This window comes from Vulpes lagopus, chromosome 7, assembly GCF_018345385.1.
Source record: "Vulpes lagopus strain Blue_001 chromosome 7, ASM1834538v1, whole genome shotgun sequence".
Classification (NCBI taxonomy): Eukaryota; Metazoa; Chordata; class Mammalia; order Carnivora; family Canidae; genus Vulpes; species Vulpes lagopus.
In genome coordinates, this window is record NC_054830.1 from 106,416,817 (window position 1) to 106,438,129 (window position 21,313).

General features: G+C 51.6%; 2 protein-coding genes across 4 annotated transcripts in view; both read right to left on the bottom strand.

The window, feature by feature from the left end:
- Positions 1–4,274: 4,274 nt before the first annotated feature.
- On the bottom strand, positions 4,275–10,069 carry REEP2 (receptor accessory protein 2). Of its 3 annotated transcripts, none has more exons than XM_041760389.1 (8): positions 9,915–10,069; positions 8,218–8,290; positions 7,859–7,935; positions 6,568–6,688; positions 6,280–6,393; positions 5,761–5,908; positions 5,527–5,654; positions 4,275–5,442 (listed from the first exon to the last, which is right to left on the bottom strand). In XM_041760389.1, the coding sequence occupies exons 1-8, from the start codon at positions 9,944–9,946 to the stop codon at positions 5,374–5,376; spliced, it is 762 nt and encodes a 253-aa protein (XP_041616323.1). In that variant the 5' UTR covers positions 9,947–10,069; the 3' UTR covers positions 4,275–5,373. The 3 variants fall into 3 exon arrangements, with proteins under 3 accessions (XP_041616323.1, XP_041616321.1, XP_041616324.1); XM_041760387.1 differs by having other exon boundaries at positions 5,527–5,657; XM_041760390.1 differs by having other exon boundaries at positions 5,527–5,657; positions 8,218–8,369; positions 9,915–10,047.
- A 1,766-nt stretch (positions 10,070–11,835) lies between these two features.
- Positions 11,836–21,313, bottom strand: part of KDM3B (lysine demethylase 3B) — a 71,244-nt gene continuing 61,766 nt past the window's right edge. The window contains exons 20-24 of the mRNA XM_041762565.1: positions 19,645–19,764; positions 18,053–18,192; positions 17,599–17,775; positions 16,936–17,070; positions 11,836–13,263 (exon numbers count right to left, since the gene is read on the bottom strand). Of these exons, the coding sequence (XP_041618499.1) occupies positions 13,183–13,263; positions 16,936–17,070; positions 17,599–17,775; positions 18,053–18,192; positions 19,645–19,764 (653 nt within the window). The 3' untranslated portion in view covers positions 11,836–13,182. The remainder of the gene's footprint in view (positions 13,264–16,935; positions 17,071–17,598; positions 17,776–18,052; positions 18,193–19,644; positions 19,765–21,313) is intronic.

Below are 21,313 nucleotides of genomic sequence, written 5' to 3' on the forward strand. Positions count from 1 at the left end.
TCAGGTGCAGGCAGACAGCCCAGCACAGAGACTCCCAGATTTAGAGGCTGGTGCTTCCTCACGAGTGGACGAATGCTGTGGGGTCCTCATGTGAACATTCCACGAAACTGTACCGAGGGTTTATTGTGTGCCAGGCCCCCTACTAGATGCTGGGGCACTGTAGTGCAGCTGGAGAACATCACCGACATCCTGGCTTGGGGTCTGCTGGGGTGGCAGCAGGGACCAAGCAGGGAGAGGTGGCAGGAGGGAGAGCCAGGCGCCACAGGGATCATCAGGTAGGAGGGGGCAGGGGGTGGCAGCTGAGCTGAGGCTTGAAGTGTGCCCCACCTGGGCACGAGGCCTGAGTGTGCCTGGCTTCTCCCAGGGAAGGGCACTGGCACCGGGTGAGCTCGAGAACTTTCACCTGCTCCTCTTCTCTCCTCCCCTTCTTCCAGAGAGAGCAAACCCAGAGAAGTCTGGGAACATGCGTGTCCCTGCTGCTCATGCTCTAAGCAGGCAATCTGGAGGACAGAGGACCAGCAGGTCTCCTTCCGAGCTGCCACTCAGAGAGCAGGAGCTGGTGGGTCCCAGATGGACATGGAACAGAGGAAATGGGATCGCTTTGTCTGGAGACAAAAGTACCAAGAAGGGTCTCTGCTTGGCCTAGCTCACCTGAGTCTCCCCAGGTTGGAGCTTGCTGGCTGGGTGTCTGGGGGACCTTTCCTGGCTGGCATGGGAATAGGTTGAAATCTTGGCAGAGACAGACCCTCTGTTGGCAGAGACGGGAGAGGGTTCTCTGGGGCCATGCATTTCCCTGTCAGCTCTAGTTCCCCAATGACAGGCACAGTAAGGGATGCTCGTGTAAAACTTGCCATCAATATTTCAGGGTGCATTATTTATTGATCACTCAGCTGGCTGGGACAAAAGGAGATGGTAATTCATTAGGAGTGGGGTCCATTTGGGAAAGAGGTCAGGGAAGAGTAGGTCACTAAGGAGCCCCAACCTCGGCTCTTGCAAAAGTGGGATTCCAGCTTTTGGAAATTAGGGTCTTTTTTTCCCCTTTCCTTTTTTAAACTTGATCTTAGCCAAAGGCTGAGAAGCAATTCCTCTCCTTTTTGAATCTGGCAGTGCCCCAGATGAAAATAAGGGAAGGTGGGGGGAATAGTAAAACCTGGGGCAGGCCTGGGACCACCACTATGGCCATCAGGGAGATCGTATCCAGACGGTCCTGCAGCCAGGTGGGCTTCTCCCTCTCTGGGCCTAGCCTGCCCCTCCCAAGGGTCCTATCCCGTGCCACCTCTCAGGTCCTTCTCTTCACGTGACTTTGACATTAGCTCCAGGAGCCCCTCTGGATGCCATTTCAGACACCTCTGTTGGGTCCCTTGGACTGCAGGGTGCTTCCAAAATCATCTTGGCAACTCCTCTACTTCCTCTTGTAGAGGGAGGATCTGCCCTTTGGGGCTGACCGTCCCCTGGGGAGTGTGCAGGGGGTGGGCACACAGGCTGGGCTTAGGAAATCATAGGTGGTTCCATGCACCTGCAAGGCTGTTCTCTTCAGGAGCCTCCAACCCCAGGGAGCGGGGTATGAGGCACTCTGCTCACCAGACCCCAGGTGGGCTGTGGGAAGTGGTGCTCCCCTCAGGGGTGGGGAAGCCATAGTGAGAGTGAGCCGCGCCACCTGGTGGGCCTTTCCTTCCTTGCAGGCCGCCCCCCTCCGTGTTCATCTCTGCCTCCTGCCTGAGTGTGGGACACGTTCTTGGGCAGAACTCAAAGGCTTCCATACTTGAGGGGCCCTCCCCCGCCAGGCAGGCCTGACTCAGCGTAGAGAGGGGAAAGTGGAGAGATTTGGGAGGGAAACGACCACGAACTGGCTGAGATTTCAGGCAATGGGAAGCCAGCAGTGCCTTTGGCCTGCATCTCCTGGTTGCAGTTTTTCCCCATTGTCATGGATGCACTGACGCTGCCAGGCCCAGAGTCTCCAGCCCCTGGCTCCCCATCAGCCCTCCTTCCTCCAGGCCAAGCAGGACTGGGCTCAGCTCCGTTGATTGGAGAAGGGCTAGCACAGGCTGGAGCTGCCGGCTTTCCTCTGACGTCACAGCCTGGAAATCCCATTTTCAGCAGGTTCTCAGGGTGTGGGACACACCCAAGAAAGGGAGGGGGAGCCAGCTGAGGCAGCTCCAGCCCGGAGGACACTCTGTCCAGGGACCTGAGGCCTGGAGGGCCGTGTGGTGTTCCCAAGATGATCTGAGCATGGGACGCAGGGCCAGACCTCAACTCCCACCCCCAATCCGACGTCCCCTATGCCCACTGGGGACCCCGGCCATAATCAAGCCACTTCCACATGGCTCTGGCCTCAGTTCTCACACTGCTTCCCCATGCCCTGGCCTAGGGGTCCTACTGAGGCAGAGGGCATAAGGCAGGTGGTCCCAAGGAATGAGACAGCAGGATGAGACGGCAGGATGTCACCTAGATCCAAATGTGTCCCACCAGCCCCTCCCAGGAGTCTTTGCCTATATCTTTTGCCACCTTCCACCCTCCTCTCCTTTCCTGTACCACAGGTCCCAGGCCCTAAGCCGAGCTCTAGGAGACTGCCTGAATGTTTCCATAGCAACGGACCAAGGAGCCTGGAAAACTGAGCATGTTCCTGTTGACACAGAGAAACCCAGATGTGCCTGGGGAGCCTGGCATGGGGGACTGGCAGTGACCTCCTTGGCCACCAGGCCCATGGTTGTGTGTGGGTGTGTGGGCGCATGTGTGCATGTGTGTACTCTGCAGCAAGCCGGCTTTAGGTTAGGGAGGCCCAACCCTGGTTTCCCGGCCATATGGCAGCTGCTAGCATGAGACTGCGGCATCTTACTCTCCAGAGAGCTTTCTAGAACAAGGGAGTCTTTCCCCTGAATTCCACCCCGATACATCCTCTCCTTTGGAAGGGAGAGTGGAAGGGGCCAATTTACTCAGAGGCCAATGGTGAAGGGAATGACCTTCCTCCGAGGTCTGGAGGACTCGGGGAAGGTGACAAGGATGTTTCCCTCCTCACATCCACTGTAATGTGAGGCTTCTGTGTCACAAGCCCGGTGGGAGAACCTACCCCTGTGATGCCGGGAAGAGAGAGGAACATCTGCAATCAGGGCATTCCTTGGACCTCGGGGCCCAGAGCCAGGGCCGGGTCCCCACTGCCCTGTGCCCGCTGGGGGGCTGCCTCCTCACCTCCCTCCACAGGGCAGTGCCTGGCCCCTCACTCCTGGCCATGCTCCCCCTTCCCTTGGCCCATGGCCTTGGCTCCCCATCAAGGACTGAGGCCCCTTCCTCTGCAGCCTCCCTCTTTATTTCCTCCTACCCTGCCTCGCTGTCCTGGGCTTACATCTTCCCTCCTGGTGCCACAGCCTTTGGTCCCCTGTCCTCCTGTTGCCAGGTTACACATGCACCCCGAGGCTGCTCCCCGTCATCACCTCTTCCCTCAGTCCACCATCTCCCTGCCAACAGTCTCTAGCCTTTCTGGGCATTGTGGCCATCCAACCCCCAGCCCTTGCCCAGAAGCCCCCAAATCCTGTCCTTTCTTCCCTAGGAGCCTCATGGGGGTCCTTGTCCTCAGAGCTTTCACTGGCACTTTGCCAGAAGAAGGTCCACTGGGGGAGGAGGCCTCAGGATTCTGAGGGACAAGACAACCTTGAGGGTTGGGGCTTTTAGCCCTCAAGTCCTGGTCCCCTATTCTCCTGGTGGCTGTGTTTTTTTAAAAAATATTTATTTGTTTATTTACTTAGTTATTTAAGATTTTATTTATTTATTCATGAGAGACACACAGAGAGAGGCAGAGACCACAGGCTGAGGGAGAAGCAGGCTCCGTGCAGGGAGCCCAATTTGGGACTTGATCCTGGGACTCCTGGGATCACACCCTGAGCCAAAGACAGGTGTTCAACTGCTGAGCCACCCAGGGGCCCCAAGATTTATTTGCAGGAGAGAGTGAGCGCACTTGAGTGCACACGAGCGGGGCAGGGGCAGAGGGAAAGAGAGAATCCTGAAGCAGGCTCCCCATGGAGCAGGGCCTGATCCCAGGACCTGAGCCTAATTCAAGAGTCACCCACCCAGTTGACCGACCGAGCCACCTAGGGGCCCCCCCCTCCCTGGCCATATGTTGAGCTTCCAAACCACTTTCGCAGACTGAAGCAGCGGAAGCCTACTTATCTTGGGGAGCAGGACTCCAGGGCTCCCAGTCTCTCTCTCCTACGGCTGGGCCCTGCTCTTCACCCGAGGTCCTGGTCCCCCGCCAACTGAGGGGCAAGAACCAGGCAGAGAGGCCGCGGGAATCTGGTTTATTGGCTCATCCAGTGCCAGAGGTCCAGTGGGCACCCCCTTTCCAGAGTTGAAGCCCTTTGGCTCCCACATTTGTCCTTCGCACATGCCTCCTGGCCCTGACTGAACCACTACAGAAGCTGGGAAGAGCATGGGGCAAAGGCTGGGCTCCTGAGCATCCGCTCACACAGGGCCCCATTTGCTTGGCACAGGAGGAGGACTCTGGGGCAAAGGAAATTGGGCCCCAGGTCGGGAGGAAAGGGGCTGGCTCAGCAGAGGCTTCTCCAGCTGCCATGGGCTGGGGCGGGTGGGGGTGGGAGGAGGCCACAGGGCCTCAGGGCAGAGGAGGGCAGAGGCCCCCAGAGTCCCATGCAGGGCTGGGCTGGGCTCCTGAGGGTCCCAACAGGAGGAGGGAGGCCTGAAAGCCATGAGGGGGGCCAGCTGGGGCTTAGGGTGAGGGGTAGTCAGTGCAGAAGGGAAAGTCCTTTACCCCACACCCCCAGCCCTAGACCCAGAAATGCACACGCAAACGCACACACGCACACACACACGCACAGCCCCAGAACCTGCTTCCGTCTAGTGGGCATGGATAGCACGCAGCCCTAGAGTCCTACCCACGGCCCCAGCTGAAGCTCCCACCTGGCCTCCACTCACAGCTGTGGCCAGGAGCCCTTGGCCGGGTTCTCAGAAGCCTCCCCACCCCGTCCTGCTGTCCCAGCTGCCTTCAGACCCACCACAGGCCATTTGGGGCTGGGACTGCCCCACCCCCACCCCAGGGAGAGCGGTGGGGCATGTTAGGGCCGCAGTAAGGGGGTGGCCATGGTCCTCAGCAAGGCACTGGGCGGGTGGGGCAGGCCTGAAGCAGGGAGGAGAGCGACATGGGCTCGGAGGACCCCACCTGCGCAGGTGGCTCAGTCCTCGGCAGCTCCTCCAGCCTCTACTCTCCACCCCCACAGTGGACCCCCTCTTCGACTCCAAGTCTTTCCAGAGGCATGGTCACTGGGCAGGCACCAGAAACAGCCATCTGAGGGGCGCCGGGGCCTGAGACATGTGGGCTCCTGGCACAGTGTGGAGCAGGGGCTCTGCGGCCTGTGGCTCAGGACCTCAGGCCAAGTCACCCCCACCAGGTGTCTTCTTCTTGGGCCGAGTCTTCAGTGTCTTGGAAGCCAGGGGCTGTGGGACAGAGGGAGAAGTCAGAGGGCCCAGCCCAGGGCCACATCGCCTCCCACGTCCTCAAGCCCTGGCCTGGGCTCTTACCTCAGCTTTGGGCACTTTTTTGACAGGTTTGACCCGCTTAGGGGCCTTGTCCCCCATATCATCCTCGGAGGCCTCTGTGCGGGGGTCAGCCTGGCTGCTGCTCGACCGCAAACTCAGGGCAGGGTCATCTGCTTTGGGGGAGGAAAGGAGAGCACGGGTCTGGTGGCTGTCTACCCTGGCCCCTAGCCCTCGTGGCTGTCCCTCCCTGTGCCCGGCACTGGGCCCCGCCTGTACCCAGGTCCTCGATGGTGTCCAGGAGGCTGCCGGGGTGGGGTCTCAGTCGGCTGTCGGGCCCCTGCAGGGGCAGCGCATCCTCGTCCCGGATCAGGGTCAGGTCCTGCATGCTGAAGCTTCGGAGCTTCTCTGACAGCACCCCTTGGCCCTGGGGTCACCACCACGCACCGGGAGAACCGGGGGCAGGGCAGGTGGAGACAGTGTCACCATGGAGCTCCATGCTTTCCTTGCACTGTCCTCACTCAGTCCCATGGCAGCAGTGACAGGCTGGGGCTGTCCCTTCCCCTTGGGACACATGAGGAAACTGGCCCGGGGCACGGAAGTCACTTAGCTGGAGGGGCGCCGGGCCTGGAACCCTGAGCTGCACAAGCCCCAGAGCATCACAGCACCACAGATGGCGGGGGTGGGGGGGTGGGGGGGTGAGGGTCGGGAGGGGGTGCACAGGGTGGGGCAGAGGGGCTTGGCCAGGGGCCCGGGTGAGCAGAGTTGGGGGCCCAGAGGCCGGTGTGCCCACCTCACCTTGGCAGCGGCAGTGACTGCAGCATTGGCAGCCAGGTTTAGGCCCCTCTTGCCCACCCTCATCATGGTCTCGTAGCTCTTGTCTCGGGCCTGTGTGATGTACTCGTCGATCTCCTGGGGGCCAGGGGTGGTGGTGGTGGAGAAGGAGTAGGTGGTGAGGGGCAGGCCTGGCTGGCCAGGCCCCACCCTGCCCCGACCCCCACCTGGACAAAGGCCCAGGTCCTGCCTCCGGATTCCAGGTGCCCCAGGGAGAGCTGCCCTGGCCTGTGGCAGGAAATGGGGGCACACCTTCTCCTTGTTGGACAGCGTGGGATGCACGAACTTGCGGTAGAGCACACTGGAGCCCTTGGTGTAAGGGGACAGCAGCCATATCACGAAGGCAATCTTGAGCTCGAAGTAGAAGGGGAACCTGTTGGTGGGACAGAGGCGAGCGGCGGAGCCTGGGATAGGGACTTGGGCGGTGTGCTAGTGCCTGCGGGCCCTCGGCTACAGCCCCTCGTTCCTTCTGTACTGCGGTCCCCACAAGGTTCAGGCGCCCGGGCGTTTCTAACCCCCAGGGGAAGGGGGGCTCAGCTGAGAGGGTGAGATGTGCCCCTGGCAGGAACCTCAGCACTCTGGGCCCCCTGCCCCCTGACAGAGGGCCCCACTCTTCTGTCCTAGGGTGGGCACCCTGCCCCCCACCCCAAGCTTCCAGGCCTTTCCCACCCAGCTTGCCCAGCTTCCCATGAGGAAGACTGAGGCTTCTCCAGCTGTGCTCTGGACCCCATCCCGTCCCGACAGTCAGGACACGCCTCTTGCTCTTAAGGATGGTTGTCCATTCCCGGCTCCTTCTCCTCAGGCCCCAGACTCCTTTGTGCCTCCTACATCCTCACAAAGTTTTGCCTTCATGTCAAGAAGCATTTATGCTCACTGTCCTTGATTTCTAACCCAGTATTCTTTTCTAACCTGAAGAAATTAGAACTTCAACTGTGCTAAAATTATTTTTCTCAAAGGCCACAGGCCCTTACAGTCTACGAATGCCATCATCCTTTGTCTTCTACCTTCCATAAAACTCTCTTTGTCTTACAATGTTCTTTTTTTTTTTTTGTCTTACAATGTTCTGTGCTTTGTTAGTCCTCTCTTCCAAGAGGCATTTGCTCACTCGATAAACATTTTTTGAGCTCCCGCTATGAATATACATACAGTTATTGAAGGCATTCTCTGTCCTGTGAGTGCTCCCAATGTAGCCTAGTGGTGCTCTGAAATACCAGCATCGGGTGTTGTTAAGACTGAATCCTACTTTACAAACAGGGAAACTGAGCCCCAAAAAGCTATAACCTGCCCCAGGCCACACAGTACGGCTGGCAGAAGGAGGTTTCCTGATTTCTGTGGCGGTACTTCGGCTGTCACCAGAAAGAAAGGCGGGGCTATGTCTCTTAGTCTACTGATCAAGCCGGGCCTGTGGAGGGGAGGGGAACATTTGGGACCCCAGGGAACTGCAGGGGTACTCCACCCCAGGTCTCCATCTTCCGTTTGGCAGATGGGGTAGAGAGTTTAAACCCTGGGTCCAGAGGTGTGGGGCAGGGATGCTGGATCTCACCAGGAAAGCACAATATCCGTGAGCGTCTCAGCTGTGGTGAAGAAGGCAAAGACGATCCAGTACATCATCCACTTTACCTACAGGTACAGAGGGCGGCGTGAGCTGGGGCCTCAGGGGAACACCCAGGGCCCCCGAGACTGCTTGCCAACCATGCTGGAGGTGGGAGGGACACTCAGGGCTTCCACTGTGCCTGTGGATCACAGCAGGGCCAGGGGAAAGGGACACAGAGGAGCCTCCTGGAGGCAGGGTCTGATGAGTGCTTAAGCGCAGCTATAGTTACTACTGTCTGTGCTGTGACCCTCCGTCTGCCCCTACCTACACCACGTAGGAGGGTGGGGGATGAAGTGTCACAAACTTACATATTCCTTCACGTTTTTTGTCTTCACGGCCTTGTAGGAAGAGTAGGCTGGGTACAAGGTGCCAAAGATGAGCCTAGGGAGGCAGGCAGGGTTACTGGTCCCCTCGGCCAAGAGCAGTGGCCTCTCCCTCCCAGCTCTCCATCAGTCAGTCCCTGGGTAGGTAAGGGGAGAAGGACAGAACTCCAGAGTGCCACATCAGCTAGATTGATGACCTCAGGTCAGTGATCATGGTCACAGTGGTGCCTTAGGTGATACACAAGCATGTGGGCCCCCAGCTGGTTAGAGTGCTGGCTCTTCCCCTCCACTGTTCAGGTTGTCTCTACCCCTTAGGTGTAGAAAGACCCAGAGCCCACAGCATCCAATGTGGTCTCTTTAGCCACGATCGTTGACTGTACATAAACCTATCATGGGGGGAAGGGGGGGGTCTGGTCATTGCCACCAATGTCTTCCTTCTCCAGATGCTGTGCTCATTGTCACCCATCTGCCCTGAACCTCTACTTCCTATCTCAGAGCCAGGCTGGGCAGGGCCGGGTCCATCCGGAACATGACGCCACCTATCGGGGCAATCTATGTGGCGGCCAGAGGCACCTCTGTGGCCCTCTGGCCCTGGGGGGGCACAAAGGTTGATCACCCCATGTAAGAGCCTCGGGACCCAGCTCAGCGGAGGCCCTGGCTGGAGTACAAGCTGGTAGCAAACTCCTCAGAGGCCATACACAGGACACAGGTGTGGGAAGAGGAGGAATGAGGCCCCAGGAAGCTCATCCAGGTAAGAGAGAAGCTGCCACTCAGAAGGCCACAGGATGTAGGAGGGATTCCCTCTGGGCTGGGCTGGGGAGGACGGAGGGAGACCTTGCTGGGTCCAGAGGAGCCAGAGCAAGCACATGGCGGCACTGGATGGGAGGAAGGCACGAGGGGGGGAAAAATCCTGGGGTGCCAGTCCCCCACAGGGAGGGGGGCTGAGGCCATCGCAAAGGCCCTGCCAGGCCCAGCCCTAGGACAATGTGCAGGTGTTTGCCTGTTCTCCCGGACCGGCCTCGTAGGGACAGGACACGGCCCAACTGACCTGTGGAGGTGGGGGGTGGGGTGGGGGACTCCTGCGGGCAGGGTGTGGGACGTGGGGGCTTCCCTGCTGGGGCCTGGGGGCGGCTGGCAGCGCAATGAAGGCTACCAACTGCCCCCGTGGCTCCCGCAGATCCTGGCTGGGCCCACATGTCCTCTCCCGGGTACCTCCCACACTGTGTCCTCAGCATCCCTGCTTCCCAGCACCCAGATGTAACACCCCCCCACCCCCACCCCCGCCCCGGGCCCCGGGGCACGTGCCCTCCTCTCCCTCCTCTCCGGCTCCCGACCCAGGGAAGAGGGCGGAGGCCAAGGCCGCCAGCTCCGGCCCTGCCCCGCTCCCCGCCACCAGCCGCTCCCTGCAGGGGCCAGACCCGCTAGGTGGGGGAGGGCACCGCCACCCCCTCAACAGGCCACGCCGGCGCCGGGATGCAGGGGGGCGAGGGCACACGAAGAGGAGAAAAATAAAAGGGGTGGGAAGCCAGGCGCGCGGCGGCCCCGCCAACATCCCCGCCGGTCCCGGCTCCGGGCCCAGGTGGGGACGACGCGCCTTTAGGTGACTCCGCTGTCCGAGCCGCGGAGGCTCGGTCCAGGCCCCCGCCCCCCGCCCCCCGCCCCCACCCCGCCGCCGCACTCACACCACCAGCCGAGAGATGATCCAGGACACCATGGCGGGGCCGGCGGGGCGCGGGGCGCGGGGCCCGGGCCGAGGATGCAGGTGGCGGCGGCGGCGGGAGCCGCAGGAGCAGCAGCAGCCGCAGCAGCAGCCGCCGCGGGGGCCGCGGAGCGGGGAGCCGCGGCGGTTAAAGGGGAGGTCTCTGCCGCAGCGGGGCCGTGGGCGGCGGCGGCTCTTAAAGGGGAGGCCGGCGCGCCCCGCACCTGCCGCCACCGGGCATGCGCCTCTGACCCTCGGCGCCGGCCCGCCTCGCGCCGCTCGCTCCTCTGGCTGGGGTTCCAAGCTCCGGCTGGGGTCCTCGCAGGCCTCCAGGCTCCGTGCTGACCTACCAGCCCCCAGCGCCAGGCCCTCCTCCTGCCTTGCCCACACTAGGCTGAAAGGCTTAAAGATTCCCCGAGGAATACTAGCTAGGGCTTCCTGAGTGCTTAGGAAGTTCCCGGCCCTTCACCCGCATCATTTCACTGAATCTTTAGGGCCCTTCCTATAGGAGGTTATAATTATCCTCATTTTAAAGATAAGGAAATGGGAAGCTTAGGAAGTTCAATAATTTGCCAAGGTCACAAAACCACCAAGTCATGCTGCTAAGATATAACCAACCCATGAGGTCTACTTTAATCAGGCCACTTCTCCCAACTGCTGACTAGTAGTCCTCTCCCATCACAGGCGCCCACCCAAGAACTCCTGAAGTCAAAAGTATAGCTCCACCTGTCCACCTTACCCTTCTTGGCCATCCCCAATTACCCCAGTTGGAGGAGGACCCCCGCCTCCTTTGATGTTCTTTTTTACATTGTCATTGCTTAGCCTTGCAGGGGGAAGGAGCCCATGCTCTCCAGGTGACTACCCCAGGTGGACCCTCTTTTAACAGAAGAGTTGGGACGTCTGATGTTGGAGATGGATTCAGGGGCTCCGGTTCCACCCCCATCAGCAAACGCTGGCAGCAGTGTATGCCCTAATTCTGAAGACATTTATATCCAGAATGTAGGCTAGCCCGCCTCCTGATTTTCACCAAAGCAACAAAGCTCCAACCTCTGCAACCCCCTTTCTCTCCATTGCTTTCCTTTCCTGTCCCATTTCAAAGGTTCTGCATTCTTTAAGTGGAGGTGTAAGTCTTCTGGTGATCACAGCCTCGACCCGTGCCCACCCAGGCTGAAAGGACACGGTTAGAGCTCTGTATTTCGGTTATGGTACTATTCAAACTTAGTATCCTTGAACCACACAATGGTCTATTTCCACCCTGATAATTGTATTTCCAGGCTCAAACACTTTGGAAGATGTTTTCCAACAGGGTCTGGAGAAGCAGCCTCTGATGACCTCTCTTGCTATTCTTTACAATTTCCTCTTCAAAAGGCCTTTTCTAATTGGAATGTAGTTTATCCTCACTTCTCAAGTCACTGTAATTGCTGCTTGACTTAAAAAAAAAAATTGCCATTTGGGTCTTTTTCCACCAACTCAGAGGTGGACACAGGACCACATGTTTCATATGTGGGCAGCCGGGCCCCCTATTTTGAGGAATCTCATTACTGATTGCCCAAAACCTTGCTCATGCCATGCCCCATCTCGCTCACTCCTGACTGCCTCCAGAAGGTCAAGACCTCACCTTTCCCATTCCATTCACACAGCATAAACTATGGAAAACCCATCTTTTCTCCCACCTTCTAACTCAAGTGACCTTTCCCCTTCACCACCCACCTCCTCCTTCCCCCTGCAAACCCACAAGCCACAATGACCTGGCACTTCTCTCTCTCAAACAGGCACAAATTCAGGAAGCAAAGGGTAATCGGAAGCAGCAATGTAATAAAGATCTGAAAACAAACCATCCTCTACTTGTACTCCACCTGCCTTTACAGAATGGCTGGCTCATAAAGAATTCAGTCCACTCCAACTGATTTGTTAGATTTTTAATAAGAACATGGAAATCCCAATCAGCCCTTCAACAAAATTAAAATACAGAAAGTGAAATTAAAAGTATTCTACAGTAAATGACTTTTATTAAAAAAAAAAAAAGTAACTGTGAACATATAAACAAGCCTGCAGGGCACTACAGTACAGCTGGAAAGAAGATAGATACATTTTCCAATGTATCTATGGGCCAATGAATTCCATCATTTTCAAATAAATTCTTAATAAAACTCCACAGAGTTGGAAAGTTTTGCTGAAAATATTTCTGGACAAAAAACCCAAAAAACCAAAAAGCCTCATGTAGGAAATCAAACTTTCCTTCGCATTTGGAAGTGTTAAGAGGAGTTCCAAGGGAACGCTGGTAATAGGTGAAAATGGTTCTTGTGTCACCAGTGTGTGTATTCTTAAAACACAGCACAGCTCAGACATGACAAAGTTCTTTCTCAGTTGGCTGTTCCCTCAAGATAGGACTGAGATGGGAGGGGAAGAAACTAAAAGAATCCTAAAAAGCCAATTTTTAAAAATTCTGCTTTGGCTGATTTTGTGCTATAATGGGTAGTTGAGTTCTAAAAATCATATTTCTTCAAAGATTTTTATCGAAAGGAAGACTAAATGTAATGTGCCTTTCCTCATAATCCAGGAAAACAACTGTGGTATTTCAAAAATTCTAAAAATATCTACTTTCATGAAATAGTAACTATTTCACTACAAACCTATTTTTCACTAAATACACACATTTCCTAATCCTGGAGCCTCCTGGGAAAAGCAGTGGATTCTCCCTGGGTCCTGCAAGACTCCAGTGTTCACGGGAGAGATTGTGGGGAATGGCTTCACCCCATCTCCTGGGATAGGCTGTGTCAGAGGTCACGTGCAGACACTGTCAGGCTTCCACCGGGCATGTTTAAGCAGTTAGCCCCTACTTGTACCAGTTGTGTGATTCCCCCTACCTCCAAACACATTCCCACTTCACTAGGCACAAGAGAAAAAAGAAAAGAAAAGTGTGCCCACATTCCCGGTTTCCGTGGATCTCAAGTCACGAGAATGTGCAGGAAAGCCCAGCAATGTTCAGGCAATTCAGAGTCCCAAAAGACCACAGGATGGGGATATGGCACCCTCGGCTTGGAGTCTGAAACTGTATGTGTGAACAGTGCGACTTTCCTGTGTCAACCTTCAGTGTTGAGGCAGCGTAGAAAGAGTGGCTGGAGAGTTTGTAATACTGACCACACTGGCTCCAAGTGAAGGGCCTCTGCTCCAGCAGAGTAGCCCGCCGTTCCCTGTATGTGTTGTGAGTGAAAGACCTGCTTCACAGGGAGTCTGGAGTTTCTCCATGCCTAAGACCTTGCCAGTTTGGATTCGTGAGCCTTGAGGGTGCCAACAGCATCTTTCACTGCGTGATAAATGATGTTCTTCACCTGGAGAGAGCAATCACCAGTCAGTTCAGGGCAGCCCTATATTATACTCTCAAACAAACAAAAATGTGTGTTTTATACAGCCTATAAAGCCTACTAGTCAGTGAGGAAGCCCCTCAGCCAGGACTGCATACTTCCCAAATCAATCCCAAAGACGATTTACAAATCACAGAGAATATAAGGTCTGTATTTTAAAAAGAATGATGAAATCATTTGAAAGGCTCATAATCACTTTCATCTATGTGCTTAGTTTAAGTGCTGGGCACTACTGCTAAGCCTTTTTTTTTTTTTTTTTTTAGCCTTTTTTTTTTTAAATAAAGATTTTACTTATTTATTTGACACAGAGGAGGAAGAAAGAGAGAGAGGGCAAGAGATGAGAGAGAGAGAGAGAGAGAGAGAGAGAGAGAGACTAAGTGCACAAGGAGGAGGAGCAGCAGGCAAAAGGAGAGGCAGATTCCCCACCGAGCAGAGAGCCTGACTCGGAGCTCAATCCCAGGACCCTAGAATTATGACCTGAGCTGAAGGCAGACGCTTCACCAACTGAGCCATCTAAGTGCCCCTACTGCTAAGTTTATTACATGGACTTTCATTTCATCCTTACCATAACCTTATGAGGTCCATTCTATTATTATCCCTATTTTTACAGACGAGAAACTAAAGAAACCGAGGCCTGGTGGTTAAGAACCTGTCCTAAGGTCCTAGAGCTAATAGGAATGCACTAAAACAACAGTGGGCAGGTTGGATTATTGGATATTTTTTCCCTTTGTGCTTGTATGTATTTTCTAATTGTCTTAAGAGGAAGACATACTATACATCAAGCAGGAAGGAACAGTTAAGAGTCACTAAAATAAAGCAAACAAGTTAAAGAGAGTTTTAAACCAAAATAGTGATTATTTCTGGGGAGGGAAAGTAAGGAGACAGAAGAGGGAAGGGTACATGGAAGCTTCAATAATGCAGTTCTCTGTAGGTGTTATGTTATACATCTCTGTGTACAGGATGCTTTAATTCTTAAGCTGAGTGATGAGCACACAAGACCCTTTTGCTATTCTCTTATGCAGAGACACAAGGCAGAGGGAGAAGCAGGCTCCCTGTGGGGAGCCTGATGTGGGACTTGGTCTCAAGACCTGGGGATCACGACCTGAGCTAAGGCAGATGCTCAACCACTAAGCCACTCAGATGTCCTCTTTATTACATTTTTGTATTAATTTAACAAATATTTACTGAGTACTATTATGTATCAAATATTGTGCTAGGAAAAACCAGTGAAATAAAACAGTAAATCTCTGCCTTCATAGAACTTAAATAGCTTACAGGGATAGAAACAAAGAGTGAAATACATAACTGGTTAGTGAAAAATACTGCCAAAAAAATAAAACAGTGCCAGAGGCCTGGGAGTGTTGAAGGTGACATGTGATAGGCGAGATCAACAGAGCGTGAGGACTAAAATATGTAGGCCTGCAAAGTTGCACTTTCTCTATGGTATCAGTGTTATCTATTTATCAATGTGATTGAACTTTTATCTTTTATGGTTGAAATGTTCTATATATATTTTTTTCTTTTTATTTTATTTATTTATGATAGGCACACAGTGAGAGAGAGAGAGAGAGAAGAGAGACCTAAGTGCACAACGGAGGCGGAGAGAGCAAGCAGGCAAAAGGAGAGGCAGATTTCCCCACGAGCAGAGAGCCTGACTCGGAGCTCAATCCCAGGACCCTAGAATTATGACCTGAGCTGAAGGCAGACGCTTCACCAACTGAGCCATCTAAGTGCCCCTACTGCTAAGTTTATTACATGGACTTTCATTTCATCCTTACCATAACCTTATGAGGTCCATTCTATTATTATCCCTATTTTTACAGACGAGAAACTAAAGAAACCGAGGCCTGGTGGTTAAGAACCTGTCCTAAGGTCCTAGAGCTAATAGGAATGCACTAAAACAACAGTGGGCAGGTTGGATTATTGGATATTTTTTCCCTTTGTGCTTGTATGTATTTTCTAATTGTCTTAAGAGGAAGACATACTATACATCAAGCAGGAAGGAACAGTTAAGAGTCACTAAAATAAAGCAAACAAGTTAAAGAGAGTTTTAAACCAAAATAGTGATTATTTCTGGGGAGGGAAAGTAAGGAGACAGAAGAGGGAAGGGTACATGGAAGCTTCAATAATGCAGTTCTCTGTAGGTGTTATGTTATACATCTCTGTGTACAGGATGCTTTAATTCTTAAGCTGAGTGATGAGCACACAAGACCCCTTTTGCTATTCTCTTATGCAGAGACACAAGGCAGAGGGAGAAGCAGGCTCCCTGTGGGGAGCCTGATGTGGGACTTGGTCTCAAGACCTGGGGATCACGACCTGAGCTAAGGCAGATGCTCAACCACTAAGCCACTCAGATGTCCTCTTTATTACATTTTTGTATTAATTTAACAAATATTTACTGAGTACCTATTATGTATCAAATATTGTGCTAGGAAAAACCAGTGAAATAAAACAGTAAATCTCTGCCTTCATAGAACTTAAATAGCTTACAGGGATAGAAACAAAGAGATGAAATACATAACTGGTTAGTGAAAAATACTGCCAAAAAAATAAAACAGTGCCAGAGGCCTGGGAGTGTTGAAGGTGACATGTGATAGGCAGAGACTAACAGAGGTGAGGACTAAAATATGTAGGCCTGCAAAGTTGCACTTTCTCTATGGTATCAGTGTTATCTATTTATCAATGTGATTGAACTTTTATCTTTTATGGTTGAAATGTTCTATATATATTTTTTTCTTTTTATTTTATTTATTTATGATAGGCACACAGTGAGAGAGAGAGAGAGGCAGAGACATAGGCAGAGGGAGAAGCAGGCTCCATGCACTGGGAGCCCGACGTGGGATTTGATCCCGGGTCTCCAGGATCGCGCCCCGGGCCAAAGGCAGGCGCTAAACCGCTGCGCCACCCAGGGATCCCGAAATGTTCTATATTTTTTAAAAGGAACAGCAAAAAAGATCAGATCAGGACTGAAGGTGACTGGATCTACCAGCGGGAGGCTGAGACACTGCCTATGCAGGTTGCTGAAGTTCTGCCTGGGGAATCTGGCTTCCTTCTTCTTCTTTTTTTTTTTTTTAAAGATTTTATTTATTTATTCATGAGCAACACAGAGAGAGACCAAGACACAGGCAGAGGGAGAAGCAGGCTCCATGCAGGGAGCCCGACGTGGGACTCAATCCCGGGTCTCCAGGATCACGCCCCGCGCTGCAGGAGGCGCCAAACCGCTGCGCCACCGGAGCTGCCCCGGAATCTGGCTTCCTTCTTTTTTAAATGCTACTAAAGCACCCAATACTTTGAGGGACATGGACTGCAGTCCTAGTAGGGCTTTACGGAACTGAATTTACACAGAAATGTACTGTGAGAAGCAGCTCTGGGGAAGTGCCCTTCTTGGAAATATGCCTGGAGCAGGATGCCACAGTGCTTTCGCCACCTGACTGGGAAAAGTCAGTCTGGCCAGTTATCAGCATTGAAATACTATATCTCCCGGGGCCGAGAAATGGCAGGTGACAGCAGAAATGAGCAGGCTAAAACAGGAGTATTCTTTAAAAGAAAATGTGACGAGGACTGATGCAAAATGTGTGTTCTGTGGTTGTGGCCGAGCAGGAGATGAGGAGACCGTGTGGTAAAGGGGGAGTTATTTACCTGCAGTTTATCCTCATGGTTTGTATGGGTGTTAGAGAGATGCCTGAATTCCTGTGTCAAGCGGAAACAGTGCTTTACATGTTCTGGAGATACAAAGTCTTCTGCTACTTTTATGCAACTGTATAGATTGTGCACCTGGGAGGGGAAAGTACAGCCACACAAGAGCCATTAGAGTCAGCAACACCTGGGAAATGTTTATGATACAGTTGAAAAATCAAACAAACCCCCCCCAAACTTGAGAAATACTTAAAATATTCCATTTTCATAAAAACAAATGCAGAAAAATTACAAGTATAAATTTATACATGAAAATGTTAGTAACTGCACAGAAAAGGATTTGGAGAAATAACACCAAACTGTTAATAGTATGCTACCTCTGAGAAGGCAGGAAGAGGAGACTATAAACACGTGTGGCACAGGTTGGTGAGCTGGGACTCACACTTCTTAAAAAATGGTCTCCCTTAATTTTTATTTTTATCCCTTAATTTTTATTTTTATCCCTTAATTTTTAAATGTACATTTAAAATTACACAGAAGAAAACTAAAAAGTAGAAAATAAGTTGCAGTTTAAGAACGGTCTGTCCAATCTAGCTACTCACATCTACTGCCAAATTATTAAGAAACTCAGCAATAGGGAAGCCCATGGAACCAAGTGGAACCCACCTGGTGTGGGGCTCCAGCAGGTATGAAGACAGCATCTCCCAGGAACTGAACGATGGCCCAGCCTTGCACACCATACTCTTCATAGAGTCGCTTACGGAGGGTCTGGTCCAGGTACCAACTTTGGTCATGAATTGGGTCATGATCAGGGGGATTTTCTTGGCCTTGCTCTTCTCCAACCTGAAGCAATAACCAATCCCAAAGATGGAAAAATCAATACATAAATATTATTAACAGCGTAAATCTAGCTTAGTGGACCAATGTTCCTAATGGGCCAAATCTTCTGCTTTATTCTATTCAAAATCTTCCAGGTGTGGATTCAGGCCTTCGGGGCTTTTTGACAAAAAGTACAGGTCTTTAAAGCCAAGAGACTCCACAGGAGAAACCCTAAGCAGGCTATGTCAGCAGCAACCCCAGATCCTTGATCTGGGAGCTGGGACCCTACCCAGGGGCATACCTTTCGGAGTAACTCTCGGATCTTTTCTGCATCCTTGGCTGCATAGATGTGCCACAAAGCACCAGGCTTCTCCTTTCCGTCATGAATCCTTTGCTTTGTCACTTCATCAGCATCCCCCTCATCAATTGTTTTGAGTACCTCTGAAAAGAGCACAAGTACTTTTCAACATAACCAGCCATTTCAGTACCTCTGAGTAAAGTGAAATGTCCAATACAAACAAGTTTAGTCTCTACTAGTCTCCATTTCTCTGGAATAATATAAAAGAGAATCAAAGAATCAAAACTCATATTTGTCTAAGGTTCCTATGCACAGGAACAGCAACCCTAAATCTTCCTTACTTAATAGAAACTCAGCATTTTTTGGAGCTAGAGTTTTCTTTTAAAATATATTTCCTTGGGATACCTGGGTGGCTCAGCAGTTTAGTGCCTGCCTTCAGCCCAGGGCGTGATCCTGAAGTCCCAGGATCAAGTCCCACATTGGGCTCACTGCATGGAGCCTGCTTCTCCTCTCTGCCTATGTCTCTGCCTCTCTCTCTCTCTCTAATGAATAAATAAATAAAATCTTAAAAAACAAAACAAAACAAAATATATATATATATATTTCCTGCTCAAACTGTGTAGCCACATCTTATGTTCAAATTGCAGGTCATTTCTTACTATAAGAAGATAAACTCCATATACTTTCTCAAGATCTCTTCAAACTCTAGGGTTCTATGGATTTTCTTTTAGAGATTATTTATTTATTTATTCATGAGAGACACACAGAGAGAGAGAGAGAGAGAGAGGGAGAGGCAGAGACACAGGCAGAGGGAGAAGCAGGCTCCATGCAGGGAGCCTGATGGGGGGACTCAATCCCAGGACTCCAGGATCATGCCCTGGGCCGAAGGCAGGTGCTAACCCACTGAGCTACCCAGGGATCCCCGGGTTCTATGGATTTAAGGCCATGAAATGTAAAACTTCTCTGGCAAGTTAAAAGGGTAGGCTTCTAATGCTTGTCTATTATAACCCCTTAAACGACAACATAATGGAAGGATCTGCAGATGTGTAGCATTGAAAGCAAATGTGTGGCAGCAAATATACCAAAATAATGACACTGATAATCCCTGAACCAAGAGATTTTGAGTTACTTAATTTTTTTCTTTAAAATTTTCTGTTTTCTAAAATGTCTATAATTAACGCATATTAATTTTACACTGAGGTGGCTGGCAGCACGTATGCAGCAAAGTATCACTTTGATGCTTCAATTCTGTGCCAGCAAGCTGGCCTTATCATCTGTTGCCTCGAAGGTTATCTGGCTGATGACTGAGTGAGACGGTTAGCTCTTCCTTTTTCACTCCTCTTTCCACTCAGTGGAAAAGGAAGCATTCCCAGAAAGAGAATGACTCTGACCAAAGATAAACAAGTACCATGAGTACCACTCCTCTCCCCCAGAACCTCCTTTCATCTAGAAACATCCACTGGGCGTATAGTACATATTAGGTCTGGGAGAGAGTTAAGAAAAAGCCACTTGCCCTAAGTGAGGAGGAAGACATTTGATTCTACTTCCGAGGCCAAAGCTCATCATCATGAAGTAGTGGCTTCTAGATATCATACCTTCATCATGAGCACCCTCCCCGATGGGGATCCCAACATACACCATCACATTAACTGCATCAGACACATCTAAATGAAGATTTGTTGTGCCAACTCTTCTATCTTCTGCGGTTATCAAGCCTAAGGGAAAAAGAGGATATGCAAAGTCAAAGGGTAATATTGTGAAAAATCCACAAAGACCCTACAAGTGCAAACATACTCAAAGATGTTCTTAAATGTGTAACAGTGGGAGAGTGAAGTCTGTTTATTAAGAAATCATTCTCATCTCTTTTCTAGTATTTTAAGACTGAGTTTGAGCTCAGCTGACATTATCATTAGATTTGGCCACTGAACCGATCCATCATCCCCCACAACAATCTCTTCCTTAAAAGCAAAACAGGGATCCTTGGGTGGCGCAGAGGTTTAGCGCCTGCCTTTGCCCCAGGGTGCGATCCTGGAGACCCGGGATCAAATCCCACGTCGGGCTCCCGGTGCATGGAGCCTGCTTCTCCCTCTGCCTATGTCTCTGCCTCTCTCTCTCTCTCTCTCTCTCTCTCTCTGTGACTATCATAAAAAAAAAAAAAAAAAAAACAAACAGACGGGGATCCCTGGGTGGCTCAGTGGTTTAGCACCTGCCTTTGCCCCAGGATGTGATCCTGGAGTCCTGGGATCGAGTCCTGCATCAGGCTCCCTGCATGTGTCTGCCTGTGTCTCTGCTCTCCCCCTCTCTCTGTGTGTCTCTCATGAATAAATAAATAAAATCTTTAAAAAAATAAATAAATAAAAGCAAAACAGATATGGGCCTTACTGACTTAGCTTTCACAGTGATTTAGGACTTTATTGTGACTCCACAAAGAGCAGCCTGCGTGGCATGGTACTCAGACATCTTCACTGTTATTATTATTATTTTTTTAAAGATTATTTATTTATTTATTCATAGAGACAGAGAGAGAGAGAGGCAGAGACACAGGCAGAGGGAGAAGCAGGCATCATACAGAGAGCCTGACGTGGGACTCGATCCAGGGTCTCCAGGATCATGCCCTGGGCTGCAGGCGGCGCTAAACCGCTGCGCCACCAGGGCTGCCCTTTTTTTTTTTTTTAAGATTTTAAAAATGTACTTATTCATGAGAGACACAGAGAGAGACAGACACACACACACAGAGAGAGAGAGGCAAAAACATAGGCAGAGGGAGAAGCAGACGCCCTGTGGGTAGCCCAATGCAGGACTCGATCCTGGGACCACGGAATCATGACCTGAGCCAAAGGCAGATGCCCAACCACTAAGCCACCTAGGAGTCCCTTCTTCATGGTTAATAAGTCTCTTAAAAACTAAGAATCATGCCTTCTTGCACAGAGTATTTGAGAGGAAACTTTCCAATTACTGAAGATTTACAAGTTACAGATGTGACACAAATCAATATGACAAAAGCAAACACATTCGAAACCATCCTGGGCGCCTGGCTGGCTCAATTGGTAGAGCATGTGACTTGATCTCAGGGTTTCAAGTTTAGCCCCATGTTGGGTGTAAAGATTATTATTATTTTTAAAAATTTTATTTAAAAAAATTATTCATGAGAGACACAGAGAGAAAGGCAGAGACACAAGCGAGGGAGATGCAGGCTCCCTGCAGGGAGCCTAATGCAGGACTTGATTCCAGGACCCCGGGACCACGACCCGAGCCAAAGACAAA

What these genes read in the sequence shown, in the direction of transcription:
- REEP2 (XM_041760387.1), bottom strand. Translation starts at nt 9,946, where the DNA reads ATGGTGTCCTGGATCATCTCTCGGCTGGTGGT. An exon ending in ATCATCTCTCGGCTGGTGGT is followed by an intron (nt 8,291 to 9,914) that starts GTGAGTGCGGCG and finishes CTGCCTCCCTAG; the next exon opens with GCTCATCTTTGGCACCTTGT. An exon ending in ACGGATATTGTGCTTTCCTG is followed by an intron (nt 6,689 to 7,858) that starts GTGAGATCCAGC and finishes TCCCACCAACAG; the next exon opens with GTTCCCCTTCTACTTCGAGC.